Here is a 21,291-nt window from a genome sequence, read left to right as displayed (position 1 = left end):
ATGTCTTTATCAACTGAAATTGAAGAAATTCAATCAAGTGATATATGACAAGACAACTTCAGAACTAAGGCAATGATGTTCAGAATAATTAGTGATATTCACTCAACTGAACTGGCAAAGGCTTAGATGCCAGCTCTGTATCCCTTGAGAAAACTGCTGCTGTTATTCAGCTTTTATTTGGAGATTTTCCAAAGATGTTCCAAATGCAGAGCAAAGTGATTGTTTTGATAATGAGGTATTAATTAAGTCAATCTCTGTTAATAGAGACCTTTATTTTTAGGGCTGACAAGCATATGTCCTGCAAATGTTTTAGAGAAGGGCTGTCATCTCATTTAGGGGAGGGAGAATGCTTTGGTGCAATATTCGTAAAACTGTTTCCCTCGGGGGTCTCTTGTACTGAGTGTGCTAGTACATCCATAGTCTTGGTGTCTTACATAAATTTCTATCACGTTTCTGAGCATTTTTACTTTTTTCACAGGGCTTACCTGGGCCACCAGGTCCTCCAGGTGAGGGAGGAAAGCCAGGTGATCAGGTAATTTATGTGTAACGTATAATTAAAAAGAATTTACTTCATAAAGTAATTTTGCATTTTCTTCTCTTTGCAATTTAATTTCCCCCTCTCTATTTCAAAATATGTACTGATGTAGTTTGCAAGCTGTCTAAGAACTGCTTTTGGATAAAATAATTGCTAGAATCTGACCATATTCTTGGACTAAGTTGGACTATTACCTCTTGTCATTGATAGATAATATTTAGAATTAGCCATCCACATTCACAGGACTTTGGAAATGAAAATGTTTATCTCTGATTTCTATAACTGTAAGGTTATGAATAGTGATTTCTTTCTAATAGTGAGTTCTGTTCCGTTTAGGGTGTGCCTGGAGATCCTGGAGCTGTTGGTCCATTGGGCCCGAGGGTAAGTGTTTTCTTTCAGAGTTTAAATATTCATAACAGTTCTCTGAGGTTGCAAGTTGATATATAATATGGACTTTAACAGCTAAAGTGACTATTTGACTTTTTTCCCCCACCAACAAAATGGTTGTAAATGTGGATATTTTTTAAGATAATTTCTATAAAACCTACCCCCTTCCCTTTAATGATTTTGTAGCTCCTGAAGTGGTGTTGAGTACCAGCTGCTAAATTATTTGATTTACAGCTTTGAAATGACAGTTTTTAGTTTGCTGACAAACATGCTATTTCCCCCGCCTTTAACAGTAAAAGCATTTTATTTGATCAATTCTCCTAGAATTTGTTCACGGGCTCTGCAGTTCTGCACTTATGATGCATTTAGCATTTTGTCTACCAAGACTGTACCCTGACTTCTAAATAAGTAATAATTTTCTATTTTGTAGGGAGAACGTGGCAATCCAGGGGAAAGGGGAGAACCAGGGGCATCAGGACTCCAGGGTGAGAAGGGCATGGCTGGAGGTCACGGTCCCGATGGTCCAAAGGTAAACTGAATGGAGATTTGCATTGCTGGAGTGATGCAATATATAATTCTGCTCATTTGCATGAATATAAAAGAGAGGGCTTTTTTTACTATAAATATGAAAGGTCTTTTCTTTGTATAAGGGTTCCAGGAGGACAGAGAAGTTATTCCAGTTATAACAATATTAATAACTTTCAACATACTTAAGTGCTGAGAGAGAGCATTTTGTATTAATTTATATAGACCCGAAGTTTAAAATGGTTTTGGTGTTTCTCAGCAGAATGGGACAAAGTCATTTCTGAACTACAGACAATCTTCTAGCAATGTTTTAAGAGCCATGTCAGCTTGTGCAAAGACACTTGGTGAGGACGAGCATTTTAAAAACAATGCTGAAAGCTGCGTGCCTGCCTTTCATCTGCCATAGAAGTGATTAGGCCTAGGAAGGTCACCCCAAGAAGGGAGTGCCTTTAGTAATGTGGGACATGTGATAGGCATGAACTGTGAGAAACAAAGGAAAAATAAAGCACCTTTGCCCCTGGTAACTTCTACCTGTACCTACTTTGTGTACTGAACCTATGTGGCATCGAGGTCAAGGCAGAAACATGCTCAGGCTTCTTTTTTTGACTGTTTTCATCCCCAATATGCACTGAATAAATACTTTGGAAGGACTGTGGTGTCACAACTGAACTTCCTGAGTAACACAACGGGGAAAGAAAAGTATTTGGATGTGAACAAAGTCCAAATTTCAGATGAAATTATAACTTAAAATTGTACCCCAGAGACTTCAGCGCAGGCACGGCGTGTTCTGCAGCCAAGACACAAAGATACTTCTTAGTTGAATAGACAACAACTTGTTCTTTTTGTGCTTCAGGGGAGCCCAGGCCCTAGTGGGACACCTGGTGATCCGGGCCCACCAGGTCTTCAGGGCATGCCTGGAGAAAGAGGGATTGCTGGAACGCCCGGCCCCAAGGGTGATAGAGTAAGTCTCTTTGCTTCTGTTCTCCTGAGTAGAATCACCTGTCTCTTGACACTGCATTTATTCCAGGGTATGGACTATTCAACACTCAGTGTCACAACTGAGCCTTTCTGGGTGTTTTCTGTAGGGTGGCGTAGGCGAGAAAGGTGCTGAAGGTACAGCTGGCAACGACGGGGCAAGAGTAAGTAAATCCACCACTCTTCTCAGACCCTACTCTTCACACCCTGGATTGTTTACTGTGCTAAGGGGTCTCAGCTTGTGGAGTTAAACACCAAGCTTAGCAATACCATGGATTTGTAGTCATTGTCATTACCCCAACTTCCGAGATGGTTTTGGGACATCTGTGTTCCAAGGTCCTGTTTTGTATCATCAATAATGAGAGTTAGGGTGTCAATGGAAAGGATTCTCAGTTGGTTTGGGCTTTGGCTCAGATGACTATAGTAAGAAATATGAAAAAAAAAGAACAGGCAGAGATCAATAGGGGAAAAACAGGCCTTCCAGCTCTGACTCCTGGACTAAGGCAGATGCCTCCCTGTTGTCTGGATTGAGTTGCCCACAGTCAGTCCTGAGTTTCACATGTGAAAATTCCTGTAAACGTACTAAACCCCACATGGGCAGTAAGTCACAGGCCTTATACATAAACACTGCATAAAGGAGAAGATGAAGTTAGATGAGAAGAAAGAGAGAACGAAGGAAAGCAGGTCTTTTACGAGGAGTTTGGTCATTGGGAGAGGAAATGCAAGTCAATTTTAGACAAAGGAGTTAAAACAAGTTTTCAGAGATAAAGAAGAATTCAAATGAATGAAAAAGCATATGGGAATAGTAACATCTGAAAAGTTTTATAGTAACTGTTTTGGAGCATCATTTCTCTAACTTTCTTTCATCTTAATTTGTTCGAAAGGGTCTCCCTGGTCCAATAGGCCCAATGGGTCCAGCAGGTCCCACTGGTGAAAAGGTAAACAGATTTTTATTCCATTCTCTACTGAAGTTCCTTAATATTATCAGACTTTATTAGCACTTTTGCTACTCAACAAATAAGTTACTTGGGAAATAATAACCTTTAATTTTATTTAAAGGGTGAACCAGGTCCTCGAGGTCTAGTTGGTCCTCCTGGCTCTCGTGGAAACCCTGTGAGTAAACATGCTTTGGTTTTGCCTGGCATAAGTTAATATCTAACGCTGATCCAAACTCCAGGCCTTATTCTCATTTGCTGATATTTTTTCCTCTTTTTCCTTCCCTTTCTTTGTAGCCAGATTTGTAGTTCTGACTTGTAACTGTGCACTTGCAAAACTATTACTAGATTTTGATCCTCTCTCCTATACTTGTTTCTGGGAAAACTTTACAGAGTTAAACTCACATCACTCCTGAAAGTATGCCACTACTTTTAGTTGTTTAAATGTTTTTAGAAGCATGCCCATACCTACCAGATACCACTGTACATATACAAATATTTAGATGGACAAAGTGCAGAGGTAATTCTTAGTTCATCTAGTTATGTAACTTGTCATCTTCCATCTATTAGTGATTTTGAGTATTTTAAGGGTTGACTTCAATCAGGGAATTAGAGGCTCAGCCCTTCTAGATCCTTCATACTGCTTGCAATTGATTGTATCCCTGTCATAAATCAGAGCAGTCTTATTTCCAGGATAAATTGGAACAGCTTCCAGCCCTCTAGGGAGTGCTGGATTTGGCAGCCTTCAGCTCCTTCTTTTCCAAACAAATGTTGTGGGGAAAGCTCAGCTGAAGCAGCTCATAGCCCATTCTGACCATGTAGAGGTCTTTGAACTACTGTTTTTTTTCCGCAGTGTGCTTGGAGTGGCAGGTTGCATGAAGTGCATGCTCTTTGGCTAATCATACTGTCTCTGGAAAGGGCGGGTTGGGAGAAGAATTTCTCCTACTTCTGCTTTGGTGCTTGTTCATTCCTTCCATTTTTAAGTTCTGAAAGCTGCATATAGTCTTGACCATATGGCGGATTTTAACGTCATAGTTAACATCCTTTTTTTTATGATTGAAAGACCATTTGCTTCTGATTAATAGAGCAAAAGTATAATCACACTTACGACAATAAATAGTTAACATCCTTTCTTATATCTTTAACTGTAAATTATACTGTATATAGAAAGGACAGTTGTTAAATACAATTATTCTAATTTTTTTCACCAGGGTTCCCGAGGAGAAAATGGCCCAACTGGTGCTGTTGGTTTTGCTGGCCCTCCGGTATGTGTTTTGGAACACTAATGAGTTTCCTTTGCTCATGCTTTGACACAGCTCATTTCCTTCATTATGAATAATATTGCAGTGCTTTGGAATGTGAGACACATTTTTGCTGCAAAAAGGGTTGTTCCTTTTTCCCATCAGCATATCGAGTGAAGAAAAGGGCCAGTAAATGCCCTAGACAGATGAAAAGTGGTTTTCTTTATAAGGTTATGTAATTGCTCACCAGATCTCGTATTTTCATTAATATGCAATGTTGCTCCTTTGAGATTAAAATGAGGCAAGTTGAAAAGTGTCATCAACTGAAGGCAGCAAAGATCTGCGCCATGAGTAGTGGAGGCTGGAATGAGTTGATGGACCAGATGGAAGGGAATACTCTAAACTTTCCCACAGCCTAAGTATTGTGTTTCAGACCTTTCACAAAAAGTCAGGCACCTGCTTCCCTTGGTGGGAAAAAAAAAGCACCTAGAAAAGACAATTTTGTTTAATCCTTTTTGATTTTAAGTATGTAGTAGTTGCTGAGGAAAATAGAAAATCTAAAGAAAAGGGAAATGTGAACTGGAGAAGAAAAATATTTAAAATGGAAATATTGACCTGACAGAATGTTCAGAAAGTCTCATGTATGATCTAAAGACTGCTAAACTGTTACAGCTCCCTTGATCTGAACTGTTAAGCAAATGCAGTGTTTTCTGGGTCAATTTGTTCCCTTGGTATTTTTTCCTTATAGAAAGTCCCTACAAAACAACTTTGTTAGGCTGGACAGATTTTGTATTATCTAACCTGATTTCTCTTCTAAATATTATTTCTTATAGGGCCCTGATGGTCAGCCAGGTGTAAAAGGTGAACCTGGGGAACCTGGACAGAAAGGAGATGCTGGATCTCCAGGACCCCAGGGTCTTGCTGGGTCTCATGGTCCACCAGTAAGTATGAATAACATCATCACAGAACCAGTGGTGTGGGCTGATCTTGCTTGTTTAAAAAGTTCTGGGTGTTCACTTTCACACCTCTCTTTCTCCTCTCCTCCTAGGGTCCTCCAGGTGTTCCTGGTCTGAAAGGTGGTAGAGGAACTCAGGGTCCCCCTGTAAGTAGATTTTATTTGTTGTGATCTGACTGTAGATAACCTAATACTGAAATTTTACGTAATGTGTGTATTATTCCTCGTGTCAGCTTGTTTTTTCACAGCCTGCAAATATAACATTTGCTCACTAATTCAGGTGAGAACACTTGAGGTACCTAATGTTGTATTTCTTTTGATAAATGTGGCATTAAAACCTTTTTTTTATTAGGGTGCTACTGGATTCCCAGGATCTGCTGGAAGAGTTGGACCTCCAGGACCTACTGTAAGTCAGTTGTTTTATTCCTAATAGATGTGTTGCATAAACTGGTCGTTAAGAACCTGAAGACTAAATAAAGCAGGAAAGGTGAAGCAGAGTTTATGGCCTGACACTATAGAAACAACAGCTAATCAACACCGATTTCTGTGGCTGCATGTTTACATCATTAAGTATGTGTCCAATAGGTGCAAGGCTTTCCATTGTGTTAAGTAGACTTTGAGCTGATGACTTAATTGCTTACAGGAACAGAAAACCAACCTATACCTACCTCTATTTTTTACTTTTTTGTCCCTTCAGTGGTGACTGAAGTTAGGGTAAAGGAGGAGGCCTCTGCCGAGCTATCTCATTGGTGGAGTTACTCATAAGATCCATTAAAATAAATTCAAAACAAAACCACGATCACAACATTTTCAAAAACGCAATTAAAACAAAAAATTAGCTGTGGATCAACAAGCTGAGGATTCAGCTCCATGGAGACCTGTGTCATGCTTCATATGCCTTTTGATGTTTTAATGAGAGAAATAACTTGCAGTCATCGTAAGTTTCTCAAAAGGTGAAGTTTATGGAAAAGTTAGTATTCTTGTGAAGTTTTTAAAAAATATTTAAGGAATGAACAAGGTCTGTTACAACAATTTGTACCATGTGAATGAAAAAATTGGATATGGACTTTAGCTTGATGATGGTGGAAAAAATGGGCAAGAGTGACTTTTCTAGCAATGGTTGTACACCTGAGGTGAAGAGAAAAAAGAGAAAAACAACCAAAAAAATGTCTTTTAAAGGAGGGAGTTTGGAATTGAAAACTGGGGAGGCACAGGTGGAACTTGAACGTAGTTTGATGTTTATTTCATCTCATCTATCTGATCATAAAAGAGATGATAAGAATGAGCTTTTAGATCATTCAGATTTTCAGGCTTTCTCAGACTATATGTATTTATAGTTAATTAAAACACGGTCCTTAGAATTTTATTGTCCGGATCAGAAAAGAGTCCAACGTAACGAGGTGTTTTAATCTCCTTAGGGAGCCCCAGGGCCTGCTGGGCCTATTGGTGAGCCGGGAAAAGAAGGTCCCCCAGGTCTTCGCGGTGATCCCGGTTCTCACGGTCGTGTGGGAGATCGAGGACCCACTGGGCCTCCTGGTGGTCCTGGAGACAAAGGTGACCCAGGGGATGATGGGCAGCCGGTACGTCCTCCGAGTGTCACTAATTCTCCCTGAGCCAGCTCTGGTCTTGGTCTCATTGTTATTTATTACTGCTGACACGACAGTGATGTGGTTTTCTCCTTTCTGGATTTCAGGGCCCGGATGGCCCCCCTGGTCCAGCAGGAACCACTGGTCAAAGAGGAATTGTTGGCATGCCAGGGCAGCGAGGGGAAAGAGGCATGCCAGGGCTGCCAGGTCCTGCAGTAAGTAATAACCAAGGCAGTATGTCACCAGCCTGGTCATTCTCTTTGGGGGATTCTGAGTGTAGTGCCCCACAGCACAAGGAGAAAGCTGGAAAACTCCAACTGCAGGAGCAAATATAGAGAGAATAGAAAATATATAAATCTTATGCAAATGCATGAGGTGCAAGGTTTGTTTCTGCCATAATGGAAGGTCTGAACCTGAATTAAGAATAAGGGGGTAATAGCATTAAGACTTCTGTCTAAAATGTTCCTATTTGACTTAAAACTAGAGCCTTGAAAAAAAACAACCCCAAACTCTTCATTTAGGTGCCCAAAGGTTACTTGAATGTGAGCGGATACTCTGTAATCATTATTTCATAAATAGTGAACTACAGTCTTTAAAATTGCCATTTGTGCTCTCTGCTAAATGTAGGATTTATAGATATTTATTAGAAAGCCAAATTATCCAGGAATTCAAGTCATTAAATAGACTGTTAGTTAAAGGGTTGATATGGAGGATCTACCATTACCACTGGATCCATAAAGTAAATGTACAGCTGAAGTTGGCCAGAAATTATTCCAGGCTAAGGAGATTTGTTGGTTTTGAGGCAGAGAAAAAAACCCCCAAAAGTTACTCATATCCAACTTCATTATGTTTTTCTGGAGTCTAAAAGACCTTACCTGTTACAGATAATGACATTGGATGTATTGATTTATCAAGGGAGTATGTGCTTAAGAGAGTTGCTACTAGATAAACTAACTTCAAGTGCAGCTCCTAGTCAGTAAAAGCCTATTCGAAAGTAACCAGCACAATTAAACTTCACAAAAATACACAGTATACTAAACACATATTAAAATACATAAGAACATTTTCTAGATTTATCAGTTTATTGAATTTACAAATGCAGATGGGACTTCAGTCTGGATTAATGAGTAGTTTTGCAGGCAGCAGTTTTTTTGTGCCTTCTTTGTTTTGTGATTAAAATTTTGATGTTTCTCATCTTTTTTTTTAGGGTACACCAGGAAAACAAGGTCCCACCGGGCCACCTGGTGATAAAGGTCCCCCAGGGCCTATTGGCCAGTCAGGCGCCACTGGACCTGTAGGTGAAGCTGGTCCAGAAGTAAGTATTAGAGCCTTGTAGTGTGCAAAAAAAGACTAGAGATTATTCTTCTCGAACTAGAAAGTTGTTATCCACCTCTAACTTCTTTTAGAAATGCAAGGTTACAGAGTTAACTGATAGCTCTATTTTTATTCCATAACTCCAGGGGCCTGCTGGTAATGACGGTACTCCTGGACGAGATGGAGCTGTTGGAGAACGAGTAAGAATATATTGTTTTCTTAAGTAACTTCTGGAAATCTCTGTTTTATTGTTCACTTAATGTAGATTTTTTTCTTCATTCAGTTAACCTGGATGGAGAACGTGTTCTGAAAATGTATCACAGCTTTGGATAAGCAGTACCTCTCAAAGCTGGGGACACCTGCCTAAGAGGCTAAGAACTCATGCCTCCATGAACTCAGACTTGAGTTCCTGCAGCAGGAATATCTCTGTAGATTGCAATAGCTCAAAAATAGGTTAGCAGTGCTACTGGTCTAGACCAGTCCTCTTTAGATAAATAATGTTGCAATTCTGTTTTGCAGGGTGATCGTGGAGAACCTGGCCCTGCAGGCTTACCGGGTTCTCCAGGGGGTCCAGGAACTCCAGGCCCTGTTGGTCCTCCAGGAGATGCAGGTCAAAGAGGTGAAACTGTAAGTGAGGCTTTTTTTAAAGACACTTTGTTTGTTTATCAAAAAACCGTCATGTCTGTTTTTGTGCATTGCTTCACATCCCTTCTATGTGTCATCTTTGTAGGGTTCTCGAGGTCCGATGGGTCCCCCGGGTCGTGCGGGAAAAAGAGGTTTGCCTGTAAGTTGTCCGTGGGCACTGTGGTTTTGTCTGAGATACCTTTTACTGGAAAGTGTATGAGAAACTCAGCCCAGATCAGAATGCTAAACAGGGCTTCATTTAGCAGTGTTCTGACTGCGAGTGGGTGCAGGTAGTACTCTGAGCAGCAAAGCTAGACAAATCTGTTTAGATACTCCAGTTATTTCCACATGGAAATAACAAAGGCTTTGGAAGTCTCTTTATTTGGACTGTGTTGCTGTCTGGATAATGGTAGGACCTGAGTTAACAAATGGCTAAAATCTGTGTTTAAATAAGGGGTAAAGAGACAAATGCTGAACACAACGGCACATTTTTAGGTAAAAAGGGCAGAAATACAAAAAAATCACCTGTTCCCATTAAACTGCCTTAATTCAACTCATGATTTTCTAAATTCAGTCCAAATGGATAGCTAACAAAAGTCATCTTTTTTATGTTACATAACTCTTTTACAATCCAAGCTTGGAACAGAAAATTAATTGCAAACTTGGGAAATTCAAAACAGTGTTGTCCTGTCCCTAAGCAGATGTCATTTATGAGACAGGAAAAGTTTATTGAGTAGTTAGTGATAATGATGCCATTGATAAAATATTTGGAATCTGGCATTGAGAAATTTAGCATTTAATTTGAGCTTAGAAATATAGAATTGAAAGCAGAAGCCGTATTTTCCACTGATTCTTGAATTAGTGTGAGCAGTTTGAAACTGTCAAAATTAACAAAAATGAAATTGTGACAGTAATAGAAGCAAGTTATTTGTACTGGAGAGCCTGGAAATTGTTGTCTGTAGTTAAGGAGTGTAACTTCAGTTGTACTGTAATCACAGTGAACTTGAAAGAAGCTGTGAGAAGTAAAAATGCATCATGGAGGATTTCATAGTGAAAATATGTCTTATCATTATGAGTCTGTGAAAGAACCATAATATTTCAATCTCATCAACAAAAATCATTTGCCATATCCAGAGAAATTTTGTAAATCATACAAAAATTGGTTGGTTTTTTGGAGTTTCTCATGTTTTTTTCCTGTATTCTGTAGCTAAGTAGGTTAAATTTACTACAACGATATTTAAGCAAAAATTTTCTGTATTTATTTTTACGTATTCTTTGGTAAAACACTAAGGTTTTTGGAGCTGACCCAGAATCACCTTCTTTTTGGCTTTAGAAGGGAAGAGGTCTGAGTACAGTGTCTAAAAGCAAATGAGGGGTGTTTGAGGTTGTTTTTTTTTTCAAGTTCTGAATTTTACAATTCATCACTGATATTTACAGGGTCCCCAAGGACCTCGTGGTGACAAAGGTGACCACGGAGATCGAGGTGATAGGGGCCAGAAAGGACACAGGGGTTTCACTGGGCTTCAAGGTCTTCCTGGTCCTCCTGTAAGTTTTTCTGTTTTTACTATAATTTTATTTTCTTGGTAGTTAAATAATGTATCAGGAACATATTTATGCAATTTAAAACAGAAAACAAAGCCAATTAGTTACTTTTTTCCTCCCAAGGTGTTTATGGGTGGCCTGGCTGTCCATGCTTGCTAATATTTTTAGTGCAGCTTTACAATACCATTGCATGATGAGGTAAAACTACGTGTTGCAAGATAAAAAAACCCAACAACCAAATCATATTTTCACTTCACATTAACTCTGTCAATTACTCTCTTGTAAGCCACTCTGATTCTAAATGCCATGAAATTAAGGCTTTTCTGCAGAAACAACTTAATATATGGCCAAGCACCAGTAAACTCTATCAATTTACTAAGGTACTAAGGGAAAGGTACTACACATTGTTCATGTGTATTTTAATCCTATTCATCCCAAATCTTGTATATCACACATTAGTCCTTTAAAACTGAAGGAATATGCTTCAAATGTCACAATGATATGATAATTTCTTCTGTTTAGGGTCCTATTGGTGAACAAGGTAGCCCTGGCATTCCAGGTCCCTTTGGTCCTCGGGTGAGTATGATGTGGAAGGTTTTTTGTGCTTGATTATTTCTTTTTCCGTGATCAGACTTCTATTTCTGCTTCACTTTTATTTCAATGGATGTTATTCACTTTGGTGTCATGTGGTGGTTACCCTAATATCTTTTACTGAGACATCACCTCGTTTAATACAGTAAAGCTTTGACATAAGTGTAGTTTATAGCTAGATAAAAAGAGCAGGATCACAACAGACCCTTTTTGCAGATGCTTTTGCTGCAGCTGATGCGAAGCCAAATAAGTGGCAGCTCTGCTGATTGCTACTCTGCCTTTCATATCCCCATATGTGTCATTCACCCAAAAGTAAAGGAGAAAGATGACTCTCTTGGATGTTCCCAAGGGACAGTATATCTCTGAGCCTGTATATGTTTTGGCATTCAGCAGCTATTCCAGACTGCATAGCATCTGAAATTGATCCCACTTGAATGGTTAAGGAAAAAATATACAGCTGATCCAAGTTATATTGTCTGAGGTGATTCACATTGAAACTGCCTTCTTACTTTTACAGAAGAAAACCAGTGATTTTTAAAATTGTGGTATTAGACACAAATAATTGGATTGTTTTCTGACAAGGTACTGCTTATAAAGGGCTGTTTTGTTCAACTTTGTTATTGAATGCTAAAATATGTTTCTTCTTTCTCCTGTATTTTCTAGGGTCCTCCAGGTCCAGTTGGTCCTTCTGGCAAAGATGGAAATCCTGGTCCACTTGGGCCAACTGGGCCTCCTGGTGTCAGAGGGACTGTGGGAGAAGCTGGACCTGAGGTAAGTTGGTCGGAACATGGAGAGAAAAGGTTACTTTTGAATAATGAGCTTTGTTCAACAGCCCATCACATCACTTTCTCAAACACCCATGAGCTCGAGGCAAATAACAAATGTGCTAGTTTCTCCAACAAACAGCCAGGGTTACTGTGTATTGGAAGGGCTCATTTCTTACTCATTTTCATCTTCTGCACTTGTGATGATCTCAGTCTTATGCACCTGTGCTCCCCTTAGACCAGCCTGGGGCTAGTTCTGCAGTTAGGTCATTGGATCCTGCTGGATCTGTAGTTTAACATGGCCATTTGGGTCCTTAAACCTCAGGCCTAAGCAGAGGCCAGCTGGTGTCTGGAATCGGCAGCAGTTCAAAACTGGCAGTGCCACAAGGGTGGCACTGAGTTAGCACAGCCATCACCACACTCTGTTGTGCCTTCAGTCCAAATAAACAGCCCCAACTCTAGGCCCAGCTGACCTTCAACCTGGTCTGAGGTTGGGTTTATCAGCCTAACTATGAGCTGATTTACAGCTAATGAAAACTAATTTGACCAGTTTGGAAGAAGTCCTAAACCTTTGCTAAACACCCCAGGCATATTCCACATTTACCCATTTGTAGTACTCTTTCATAGAATGGTAGTTAGGCTATTCCAAGGAAGATAAGTTAGAAAATTAGAGGGATTTGAGGAAAGAGTGATCTGGATGATCATGTGAAGAATTAAAAAATTGGTGTTACTTATTTTCGGGAAGAAGTGGAAGAGATGGAACAAAATAATGAGCAAGACAAAGAAGGCAGTTTCTGCTGTCTTTCTGTCTGGTAAAACATGATGTTTTCCATGCTAATAATGTTTATCGTTCCATTGATTATTCGCCGTATTTCATTTGAATTTCTGCCAGTTATTTGTAATTCCACTTCTGTCAAGACACTAAGACCTGAATGAAGAGTTTATGGCAGAGCATGAGAATATAATATATCTCCAGATACTTTATCTGTGTAATGAGACAGTACAAGAAATATCACATACCAGTACTTTTAGTTTTGCTTTCCACGGTGGATTTCACAAAACTATTAATTGGAACCAAAAAGCAAGAAATAAAAGTTAAGACTTCCTTTGCCAGACACAGGGTGTGTTAGTTTGGATGTGTGCTCTGTAGGAAGAGTGTGGAGCACTAGTTGTGAATTCTGAAGTAATCACTCTCAAAGGAAATGTCAGTTCTGATCCACTATCTGATGCACCAGAGCACCAAACTTCAAATGAAGGTATGTTACAGACTTTATGCTGCCAAAGAAGAGCTTGTGTGTGGAGATATGCTTATTATCAGACACCTTCTGTGTCAACATTCAGTTACCTCCCCACGTGTCACAATCCAAGTTGACAGAAGGACCTCACAACCTTTCATTTGGAAAAACTTAGTCAGGAAAGCACCTGCTCTTCCAAGGAAGGATGATGCAGGTTCTGTGTCACAGAAACCCTGGGTTCTCTGGCCAGAAAGCTCAGCACTGGGCTGCATATCTGTAAAGATGTTTATAGTGTCAAATTTTACTAATTGAAAATGTGCCTGAGGCATCTCAGGGGAAGCAGGAATTTTAGATTGCTCTAAAAATCACTTACAGCTGTTGGGAATTCAAGAAATAAAGTTATTATGCAGAGATTTGAACAAGAAGGAACAGATGGCTTAAAAAAAAAGGAGTGAGGAGGCCATTCCTTGGCGACTTTTTCCAGCCGTTGAGTCTAAAATCAGGAGTAAGAAAAAGTGGAGCAAGGCACTAAGACAATCAGAGAGGACGTGAAGCAGAGAGAATGCCTCATATGTGGTTCTAATCTCTTACTTCTGTTCCTGAAAAAGGTGACTTGTTTATATCTGAATTGTTCCCTGTGCGTGAGGGTGACTGGCCCTGAAGTTGTGGGGTTTTTTTAGTGGCTGACTTTGCTGCTGTTATGATCTGGTTATTAAAACTACTAGAAATGCCTCTACCCGAATTCAGGTACAAACGAGACCAGATGCCAAAGTCAATAGTATGAGGTTTATTTAATGGTAAATGTGAGACAGAGAAAGAGAGAAAGAAACAGGAAGCGGGGGGAGAAGAAATAAAGAAAGTGACAGAGAGAGATTAAAACAGAAGTATCTCCACTCCGTGTAACCCGTTGGCGTCCCGTCGGTCCGGTTCTTCTGGTCTTCTTGGTGGCGAGGGTTTCCCACAAAACACAGAGTCCAGTGAATAAATATACATTCAGGAGATGCCTGGCACGTCCCCTGTGAGTGGGGGGGAAGCTTTGCAGTCTCTTGTGACAGGCTCTGGATTTGTTACCTCGCATGGGTCACGTGCAGTCCTCTGGTGGTGGAAGGCCTCAGGAATGAGTTGGGGGGGGCTCTTTGGGGGTCCTTGATGGTTTATGACCCCTGCTCAGCTGCCTCTCATGCAAATGTCCTGTGTGCACATGGCCTTCCCAGAGCGGGGGGGTGTGGGGTGTGGGTGTTTATTCCTTCAGTTTAGTGTGGAGAGACACACCCCAAACACTTCTCCACCACCACCCCCTGAGCCCAGCTAGGGCTGCTTCTTAACACAGATACATTGTCTTTCCCTGAGCCTTGTTTACTTCTCCTCAGGCTTCAGATGATTAGACAACAGTCTTATCTCAAGTCCCCTGACGCAGTCCAAGTTCCGGTCAGGTTTCAGTGGTGGCAGAGAGGCAGTTGCTTTCTTGTAGTTTGACAAAAAGTCTTTCTATGGTTTTGACAATGTTTAAGACATTACCAATATTTCAGTCCATCACAGTTGACATTTTGCATTGTCTTTACTGTGCCTCTGTTGCCTTTTTGTTTTGAACCTTAGGGTCCACCAGGTGAGCCTGGTCCACCCGGCCCTCCAGGACCACCAGGCCACCTCACTGCTGCCATTGGTGACATTATGGGACACTATGATGATGCGATGGCAGATCCTCTACCAGAGTTTACCGAGGATGAAGCAGCCCCAGATGACCATAACAAAACAGACCCAGGAGTCCATGCCACACTGAAGTCACTGAGCAGCCAGATTGAGACCATGCGCAGCCCGGATGGCTCAAAGAAACACCCAGCACGGACTTGTGATGACCTGAAGCTGTGCCACCCCTCCAAGAGGAGTGGTGAGTATAAACACACAACCTTGTGTGGGCTGTATGATGTTGTCTTGCTTCCAGTATACACTTGGGCACTGGAAAAAACATGTTTAATACAGATTTTGATGGCCTAAGTTGACATTCACAATAGGAGCTTGAAAACATCTCTCAAAAAATTATTTCCTCTTGCCGATGAAGTATATGTTCTGATGTAACCCATATTTAGTTGTTCAGTATTTAGTCAGATGTATTTTAAAATAAGTGCAGTAGCACTCATATGATGACAGAGATAAGTTGGGATGCCAATTGGGAATATTTGCTTAGTTGCTATTAGCTCAAAGTGCTACCTGTGGGCTGATGGCCTGTAAGTGCATTCCATCCAGAATTCTCTGCTGTTATTTCATATTGGCACTTCATAGATGGTAAAGCACTAACATACTGTTTAGGGCTTTCCCTAATTTACATGGATTATCGGTGGATAAATCAGAACAGACTGGAAGGTAGAGATAATTTGTGGTAGGCCTTACCATCTTTTGCCCTGTTTCCTGAACTTTGCTTCCAATATCAATATTTAGGAGGGGCTGACATCAGCTTCTCATATGTGGAGAAAAATGTCTTCTGGCCACTGTGTGTTCTTTATATACTTGGAGGGTTCAGAAGCTTTGCAATGAATTTAAAAAACCTTAACCATAAACAGCTTTCAAGTGTGAATTCTCCAGTTTTAAATGTTAGAAATACTGATCAACTTGTATCTTGGAGCAACATTATAGTGTATATCTGAAGCACACATCAAAACACAGTTTGGATTGATTCATGAAACATATGCCTCTTTTGCACTGTTGCAACATACTTTTGCTTATGTCTTCCCAGTTATTTAAAGAATCCTTATAATATAATAGAGGCACATTTTATGTTCTTTGTAGGTGAATATTGGATTGATCCTAACCAAGGATGTGTTGAAGATGCCATAAAAGTGTACTGCAACATGGAAACTGGAGAGACCTGTATTTCAGCAAACCCATCTACTGTGCCCCGCAAAATGTGGTGGGCCAGCAGGTCATCTGACTTAAAGCCTGTTTGGTATGGCCTTGATATGAACAGGGGATCACAGGTAAATAAATATAGTTAATGTTAAGAGTTGGCTTCTGTGAAACTTATTTTCTTCTGGTTTAGAACTTCATCTGCCACTCTGAGTGGATTCTGTTACAGTGAGAACATTATAAGTATTGACTGACTGACTTATATTCAATTGGTTGTTATTACCATACAGTAAAGATAGGAAACAGCTGGGAACAGCAATTGCAAGTGCATCTGAGGCAGGATTGCCTGTAAGTGGACCACTACTCTAATAAATTTATTTCTCTTGATCTCAAAGCCATCAGCTTCTTTAGCAACCTATTTTACTAAATCACTATCTTGTCCTTAAAAAGAAGTGAACTTTTACCCTAATATGTGATCCAGATCTCTGCTGTTTTGAGTTCTGCTCTTCCTTTCAGAAAACTCTTTACTGCTAAAAATAACAAAACTTACTTCACAGATTTGTTTTTAAAGAAAGTATGATTGTTATATGTGCCAGGTTGATCCATACTGAATGGATCAATCTGTAGGCAGAAAAAACTCCACTCACCTTTCTGTTGGGTTTTTCCCTCTGTGGTAACTTCTGAAATTAGGCTTAATGATCCTGACAAATAACAGAAGTTTATCCTATGCAAAGGATATAATTAATTAACCAGCTTTTGCCATTTTTTTCCCTACTTTATCAAAAACACTGAGAATATCTTCAACTGTTATTTCATAGGGAGTTTTTATCTTTAAGCATTTGGTGTGTAAAAGAAAAATGCTGCTATCAACTGGATTACTGAAAACAGTTCAGAACTCCAACAGTTAAGAAAGATATGATATTGAGAACAGATGTGATATTGATTGCTTTTTTGAGATGATTTCACTTATTATCAAATTCAGGAGATCTTGCCATGACCCAAGATATCACAGTTGATGTTTAGCTGCCTACAGAGCTACACAGAGGGGTTTTGTAGGTCAGATGCTCTTTGGTGGAATAAATGATCTTGAGGAATACTTACTATAAAAAAATTTTCATTTTTTTGATGTACTGTCAGATTTGGTAACAAATAATATAAGCTGTGTAAAAGTCATATGCACTCCTTATGGATTCTAAATAATAAATGTGTCCAAGATTGCTCAGTAGAGATACCATATTTTATAGATTATGACAGTGTCGATCAGTAAGAGTTTCTCTTTTCTTCTCTGGTTTCACTGAAATGTATAAACTTTTAGTCATTCTTGACTGTTTTTTTATATGTTACAATGATTCATAACACATGAATAAAATGAAACGTGCACAGATAGGGAAAAAAATCTCAAGAATTTTAGAATTTTTGTTATTGATAGAAAAATTACTTGTTTTTGTAGAAACAACGGCACTTTGTAAAACATTTGTCAAACTTCTCTGAAGATTGATCAGTTGATAAAAACATATGCAGATGTATAGTTATTTTTATGTAGTCAAACTTGGGCTGTTTGTGATGCTTCTAAATGCAAAACAAGTTGCTAAAGTTGCAATGTAACAGGTACTCTGTAAAAGGGTTTTCTGTGCTTGACATTTCTTATATGCTTCAAGGCTACTTTAATGCACTCTTTCATAGGGAAGAATCCCTTTCAGAAACAAGGCAGAATTCATTCCAAAACTTGGCATTTCTGTGGAGGCCCAACTGCCTTTGGGTTATTCAATTGCTGAGCTTTACAGTCAAAATTCTTCAAAATTATCCATGTTACAGAATTCCTGCATTTTTTTGTCCTCACCTGGCAGCAAATTACAAAAGAAATCATTCTCAGATTTTATGTAATAGGGCTCCTGCTAGTTATGTCTGAAAAGGGGTACGATAATGACAGATTTTAGAAAATTCATGAGCTCTTTATGAATTTTAATGTAATGTAAGTCGACCTATTTCTTCATCTTCACAGTTTGTGTATGGGGATACAGCTGTCACTCAAATGACATTCCTGCGCCTCCTATCAAAGGAAGCTTCCCAGAATATCACCTACCTGTGTAAAAACAGTGTAGGGTACATGGACGACCAGACGAAGAACCTGAAAAGAGCTGTGATTCTGAAAGGGGCCAATGACCTGGAGATCAAAGCAGAGGGAAACAGCCGATTCAGATACACTGTTCTCCATGACAGCTGCTCTGTAAGTTTGGGGGGTTTGCCATTTGCTGTGGAGAAATAGGACTTTTGTACCTTTTCAGTTCTTTCTTGAATTAGAAAAAAATCCATAGAAGGAAGTAATTAAAATACTGCCGAATTGTATCACAAATTGCAGAAGTAACCGATCAAATAGTCATTTTACTACAATTCTAGCTTTATGTAGTAGAAGTCTGCATTTATTTAGAGAATATTTACAAATTACTACTTCTTAATGAGTGTCCTGAGATATGTAATCCTGCCATTTTGCATTTCCCAGTATTTGTTTACCTCTGTGTGGAATCACACAGATTGGTGAGATAACCACAAATATTTTGTTTGCCAGATGGGTATGATTATTGCAGCAGTGCGGTGGAGGAACCTCCAGTGAGTTGGAATACTCATTGGACTGCACAGTACTCATTCAGTACTCCAATGAGTTGAAAAGGACATGTTCCCCCCCAAAAATTCTTAGTGGGAATAGAAACCAGCAAGAGTAGTAGATTTTTTCATGTTCAGTAGCAGCCTCAACCAAGTACAAGACACTGGAAAGTATTTCTGAGTTTAGTTTTGCACCTGAAATGAATTAAAGGCTCTCTGTCCTTTGAAGTAGTGATGTGTACAGGTGCATATTAACACACAGAGGAGACTTTCACAGCATAAAGAAAAGCCAGTGCTGTTGTCTCAGCCTGACAGGTCTGTTCATTACTGTAACAGCAAGAGAGCAAGATCTCTACCTTTCAAAATAACCAAGGTGCAGTGCAGGTGGTGTTGCTCAGAGTGTGTCACTCAGCAAACTTACACTGAGATCCTTCTGAGCAATCAGACAACTGACTTGCCACTGGAATTTGGGCTGGTTTTGACATGGCCTAACACCTAATTTTTTCTTTTTTTTTTTTTTTTTCCCCCTTCTAGAAACGTAATGGGAACGTGGGCAAGACTGTTTTTGAGTACAGGACGCAGAACGTGGCGCGCTTACCTATCATAGATATTGCTCCAGTGGACATTGGCAGCACTGACCAGGAATTTGGAGTTGAAGTTGGACCAGTTTGCTTCGTGTAAGAGGAAGGGGGGAAATTACCACACTACCCAACCAACAGCAGCAACTAAACACGTGAACTTAGACTGATTGAAGTTAATCCTGAGACTCTTGAAGTAATGGCTGATGTTGGATCAGCACTGTATATACAGCTCTTTCGAAATGCCCGGCCTCCTTTTGAATATTTATTTTACTTGCAAATGTTCTAAGTGATTAGAACCAACTTTTTAGTACAACAGTACAATTTTAAGAGGATCAATGACCACCTTTTAAAAGTAGTATGAATCCTTATGAATCTTTTTCCTTGGTTTCGTTTCAAATAATTTTGAAATTTACAGGTATTCAAAATAGTTAGTTTTAATGTGGGACTATGTAAAGCCCTAAGGATTATTTCTTTTGCTTTGATATGTACTGAATAACAGAAAAGTAGAGCACTTCTGTGAACCCTTGGCTGTATTTCAGTCATACCTACTCCTTCTATCCCAGTTTGTCTTCCTGTGGTTGCCGGTACAACAGACATTCACAGAAATCTGTGTCTTTTGTAGAAGAAAACCTTCAGGCAAGATCGTCTTAGTTTGGTATTGTTTTTCCTGCACCTTCCTATGTAAGTCTACTCAGAAGAGAGATCCACAGCCATGATTAATTTATGAAGTAAAAACACTACTGGGGTAAATGTGAGTTTTCAGTAGGGGTGTCCCACATATAAAATTTTAAGGCCAGACTTCACTTCTCACAATGTATCGGTATAATTCCATTAAATAATCCTTAATCTTAAAAATACATCTTAAACCAAATACTTGTTGATTTTCCAATACTTGCCCATCTAAGAAGTCATTACATATCAAATTATAGAGATGTCTTATATATGGTGCCAGTTTCTGTACACTGCAAACCATTCACATGTATACCAGACCAATTGCTAATAAAGGAAGTTTAGAAATTCATTGGTTTTAGCTGACATTCAGACATGCATCACCAGTAATTTGACTTTCTGGCCTTGAGTTGTCAAGGCAGGACAGTTCCATCATTTCTTAGCATGAGCTACCTCATCTCTGGAAGTTGGGATGCAATTAATATTCCTGTTTTTATTTTAGATGTTAAAAGGTGCTATGCTTCTGTTGTTATTTCAAGAAAGGAGATAGGCAGGGCAAAAAAAAAAAAGAAAAAACCCAACAAAAAAGTGATGGTGCTAAATGACTATAGAAGGCTGATGAAATAAAGATGCCTACTGTCAATGTCATTTTCAGAGCTTAGCTGTTAGGCTTATGGTGTTTGAGAGAACAATGTTACAGTGCATTTATTTGTTGGTCATTCAGTATATAGAATGTTTTGTACCTCTGTCATGCTTTATTTTGTAAAGTATGTGGGTACAAACTTACTTAGGTTTTTTTGTTCCTTTATTGCATCTGTGCTCTCCACTTTTTTTTTTGTTTGTTCTTTTAAAAAAAATAAACAGCTGGGACTATCCCTAAAGAAAGTCATGCACACAGCTTTATTCATGTATCTTTGCAAAGCATTTAATTAAATACATGCTTCTTGCTATGTAAGTGGTTTCCTTTCTCCAGTGTGTCCCATATCAGTTCATTTCCAGGAAATTAAAAATAGAAGTATTTAATCTTTGTTTGGTTGCTCTTTGCATATCTCATTTGCAACGCACTCTCAAACCCAGGAATATAGGGATATTTTGAATCATGTCTTCTGTGCCACTTTTTGCAGATAGGTACCAGTTTGTACAAAGTCATCACAGCAAGCCTATTAAAGCTGCCTAATTAGGATTGTTTGAGACTCCAGAGAAAGAGTTTTTGTTCAGGATGGAATGAAATGTAATCTGGCCAATTCCCAATGTCCGTGTAAGTTATCACTTATAGAGAACAGTTTCTGGACAAGCTGTAACGTTGCATTTGTGGCAAAGCAGGCAAGAATTTACCTTCCTTTCCCACTTCTGAAAGGGCAGGAGCTTGGCAGTTTTCCAGGTTGTCCAC

At 39.4% G+C, this 21,291-nt stretch overlaps 1 protein-coding gene across 1 annotated transcript in view; it reads left to right on the top strand.

Annotated features, from left to right (window-relative positions):
• The window catches only part of COL5A2 (collagen type V alpha 2 chain), a 102,945-nt gene extending 82,089 nt beyond the window's left edge, over positions 1-20,856 (top strand). Inside the window, exons 31-54 of the mRNA XM_027751993.2 lie at positions 479-532; positions 872-916; positions 1,353-1,451; positions 2,301-2,408; positions 2,533-2,586; positions 3,307-3,360; positions 3,482-3,535; positions 4,569-4,622; positions 5,432-5,539; positions 5,647-5,700; positions 5,906-5,959; positions 6,972-7,133; positions 7,247-7,354; positions 8,347-8,454; positions 8,600-8,653; positions 8,973-9,080; positions 9,184-9,237; positions 10,515-10,622; positions 11,142-11,195; positions 11,874-11,981; positions 14,806-15,097; positions 15,994-16,181; positions 18,053-18,277; positions 19,186-20,856. Coding sequence (XP_027607794.1) covers positions 479-532; positions 872-916; positions 1,353-1,451; positions 2,301-2,408; positions 2,533-2,586; positions 3,307-3,360; positions 3,482-3,535; positions 4,569-4,622; positions 5,432-5,539; positions 5,647-5,700; positions 5,906-5,959; positions 6,972-7,133; positions 7,247-7,354; positions 8,347-8,454; positions 8,600-8,653; positions 8,973-9,080; positions 9,184-9,237; positions 10,515-10,622; positions 11,142-11,195; positions 11,874-11,981; positions 14,806-15,097; positions 15,994-16,181; positions 18,053-18,277; positions 19,186-19,332 — 2,454 coding nt within the window. The 3' untranslated portion in view covers positions 19,333-20,856. The remainder of the gene's footprint in view (positions 1-478; positions 533-871; positions 917-1,352; positions 1,452-2,300; positions 2,409-2,532; positions 2,587-3,306; positions 3,361-3,481; positions 3,536-4,568; positions 4,623-5,431; positions 5,540-5,646; positions 5,701-5,905; positions 5,960-6,971; positions 7,134-7,246; positions 7,355-8,346; positions 8,455-8,599; positions 8,654-8,972; positions 9,081-9,183; positions 9,238-10,514; positions 10,623-11,141; positions 11,196-11,873; positions 11,982-14,805; positions 15,098-15,993; positions 16,182-18,052; positions 18,278-19,185) is intronic.
• Positions 20,857-21,291: the final 435 nt, after the last annotated feature.

The sequence above is a fragment of the Pipra filicauda genome, unplaced genomic scaffold (assembly GCF_003945595.2).
Source record: "Pipra filicauda isolate LSUMZ 115617 unplaced genomic scaffold, ASM394559v2 scaffold21_size4447388_pilon, whole genome shotgun sequence".
NCBI lineage: Eukaryota > Metazoa > Chordata > Aves > Passeriformes > Pipridae > Pipra > Pipra filicauda.
The sequence above is the reverse complement of the archived record's forward strand: the minus strand, read 5'-3'. Positions and strand labels throughout refer to the sequence as shown.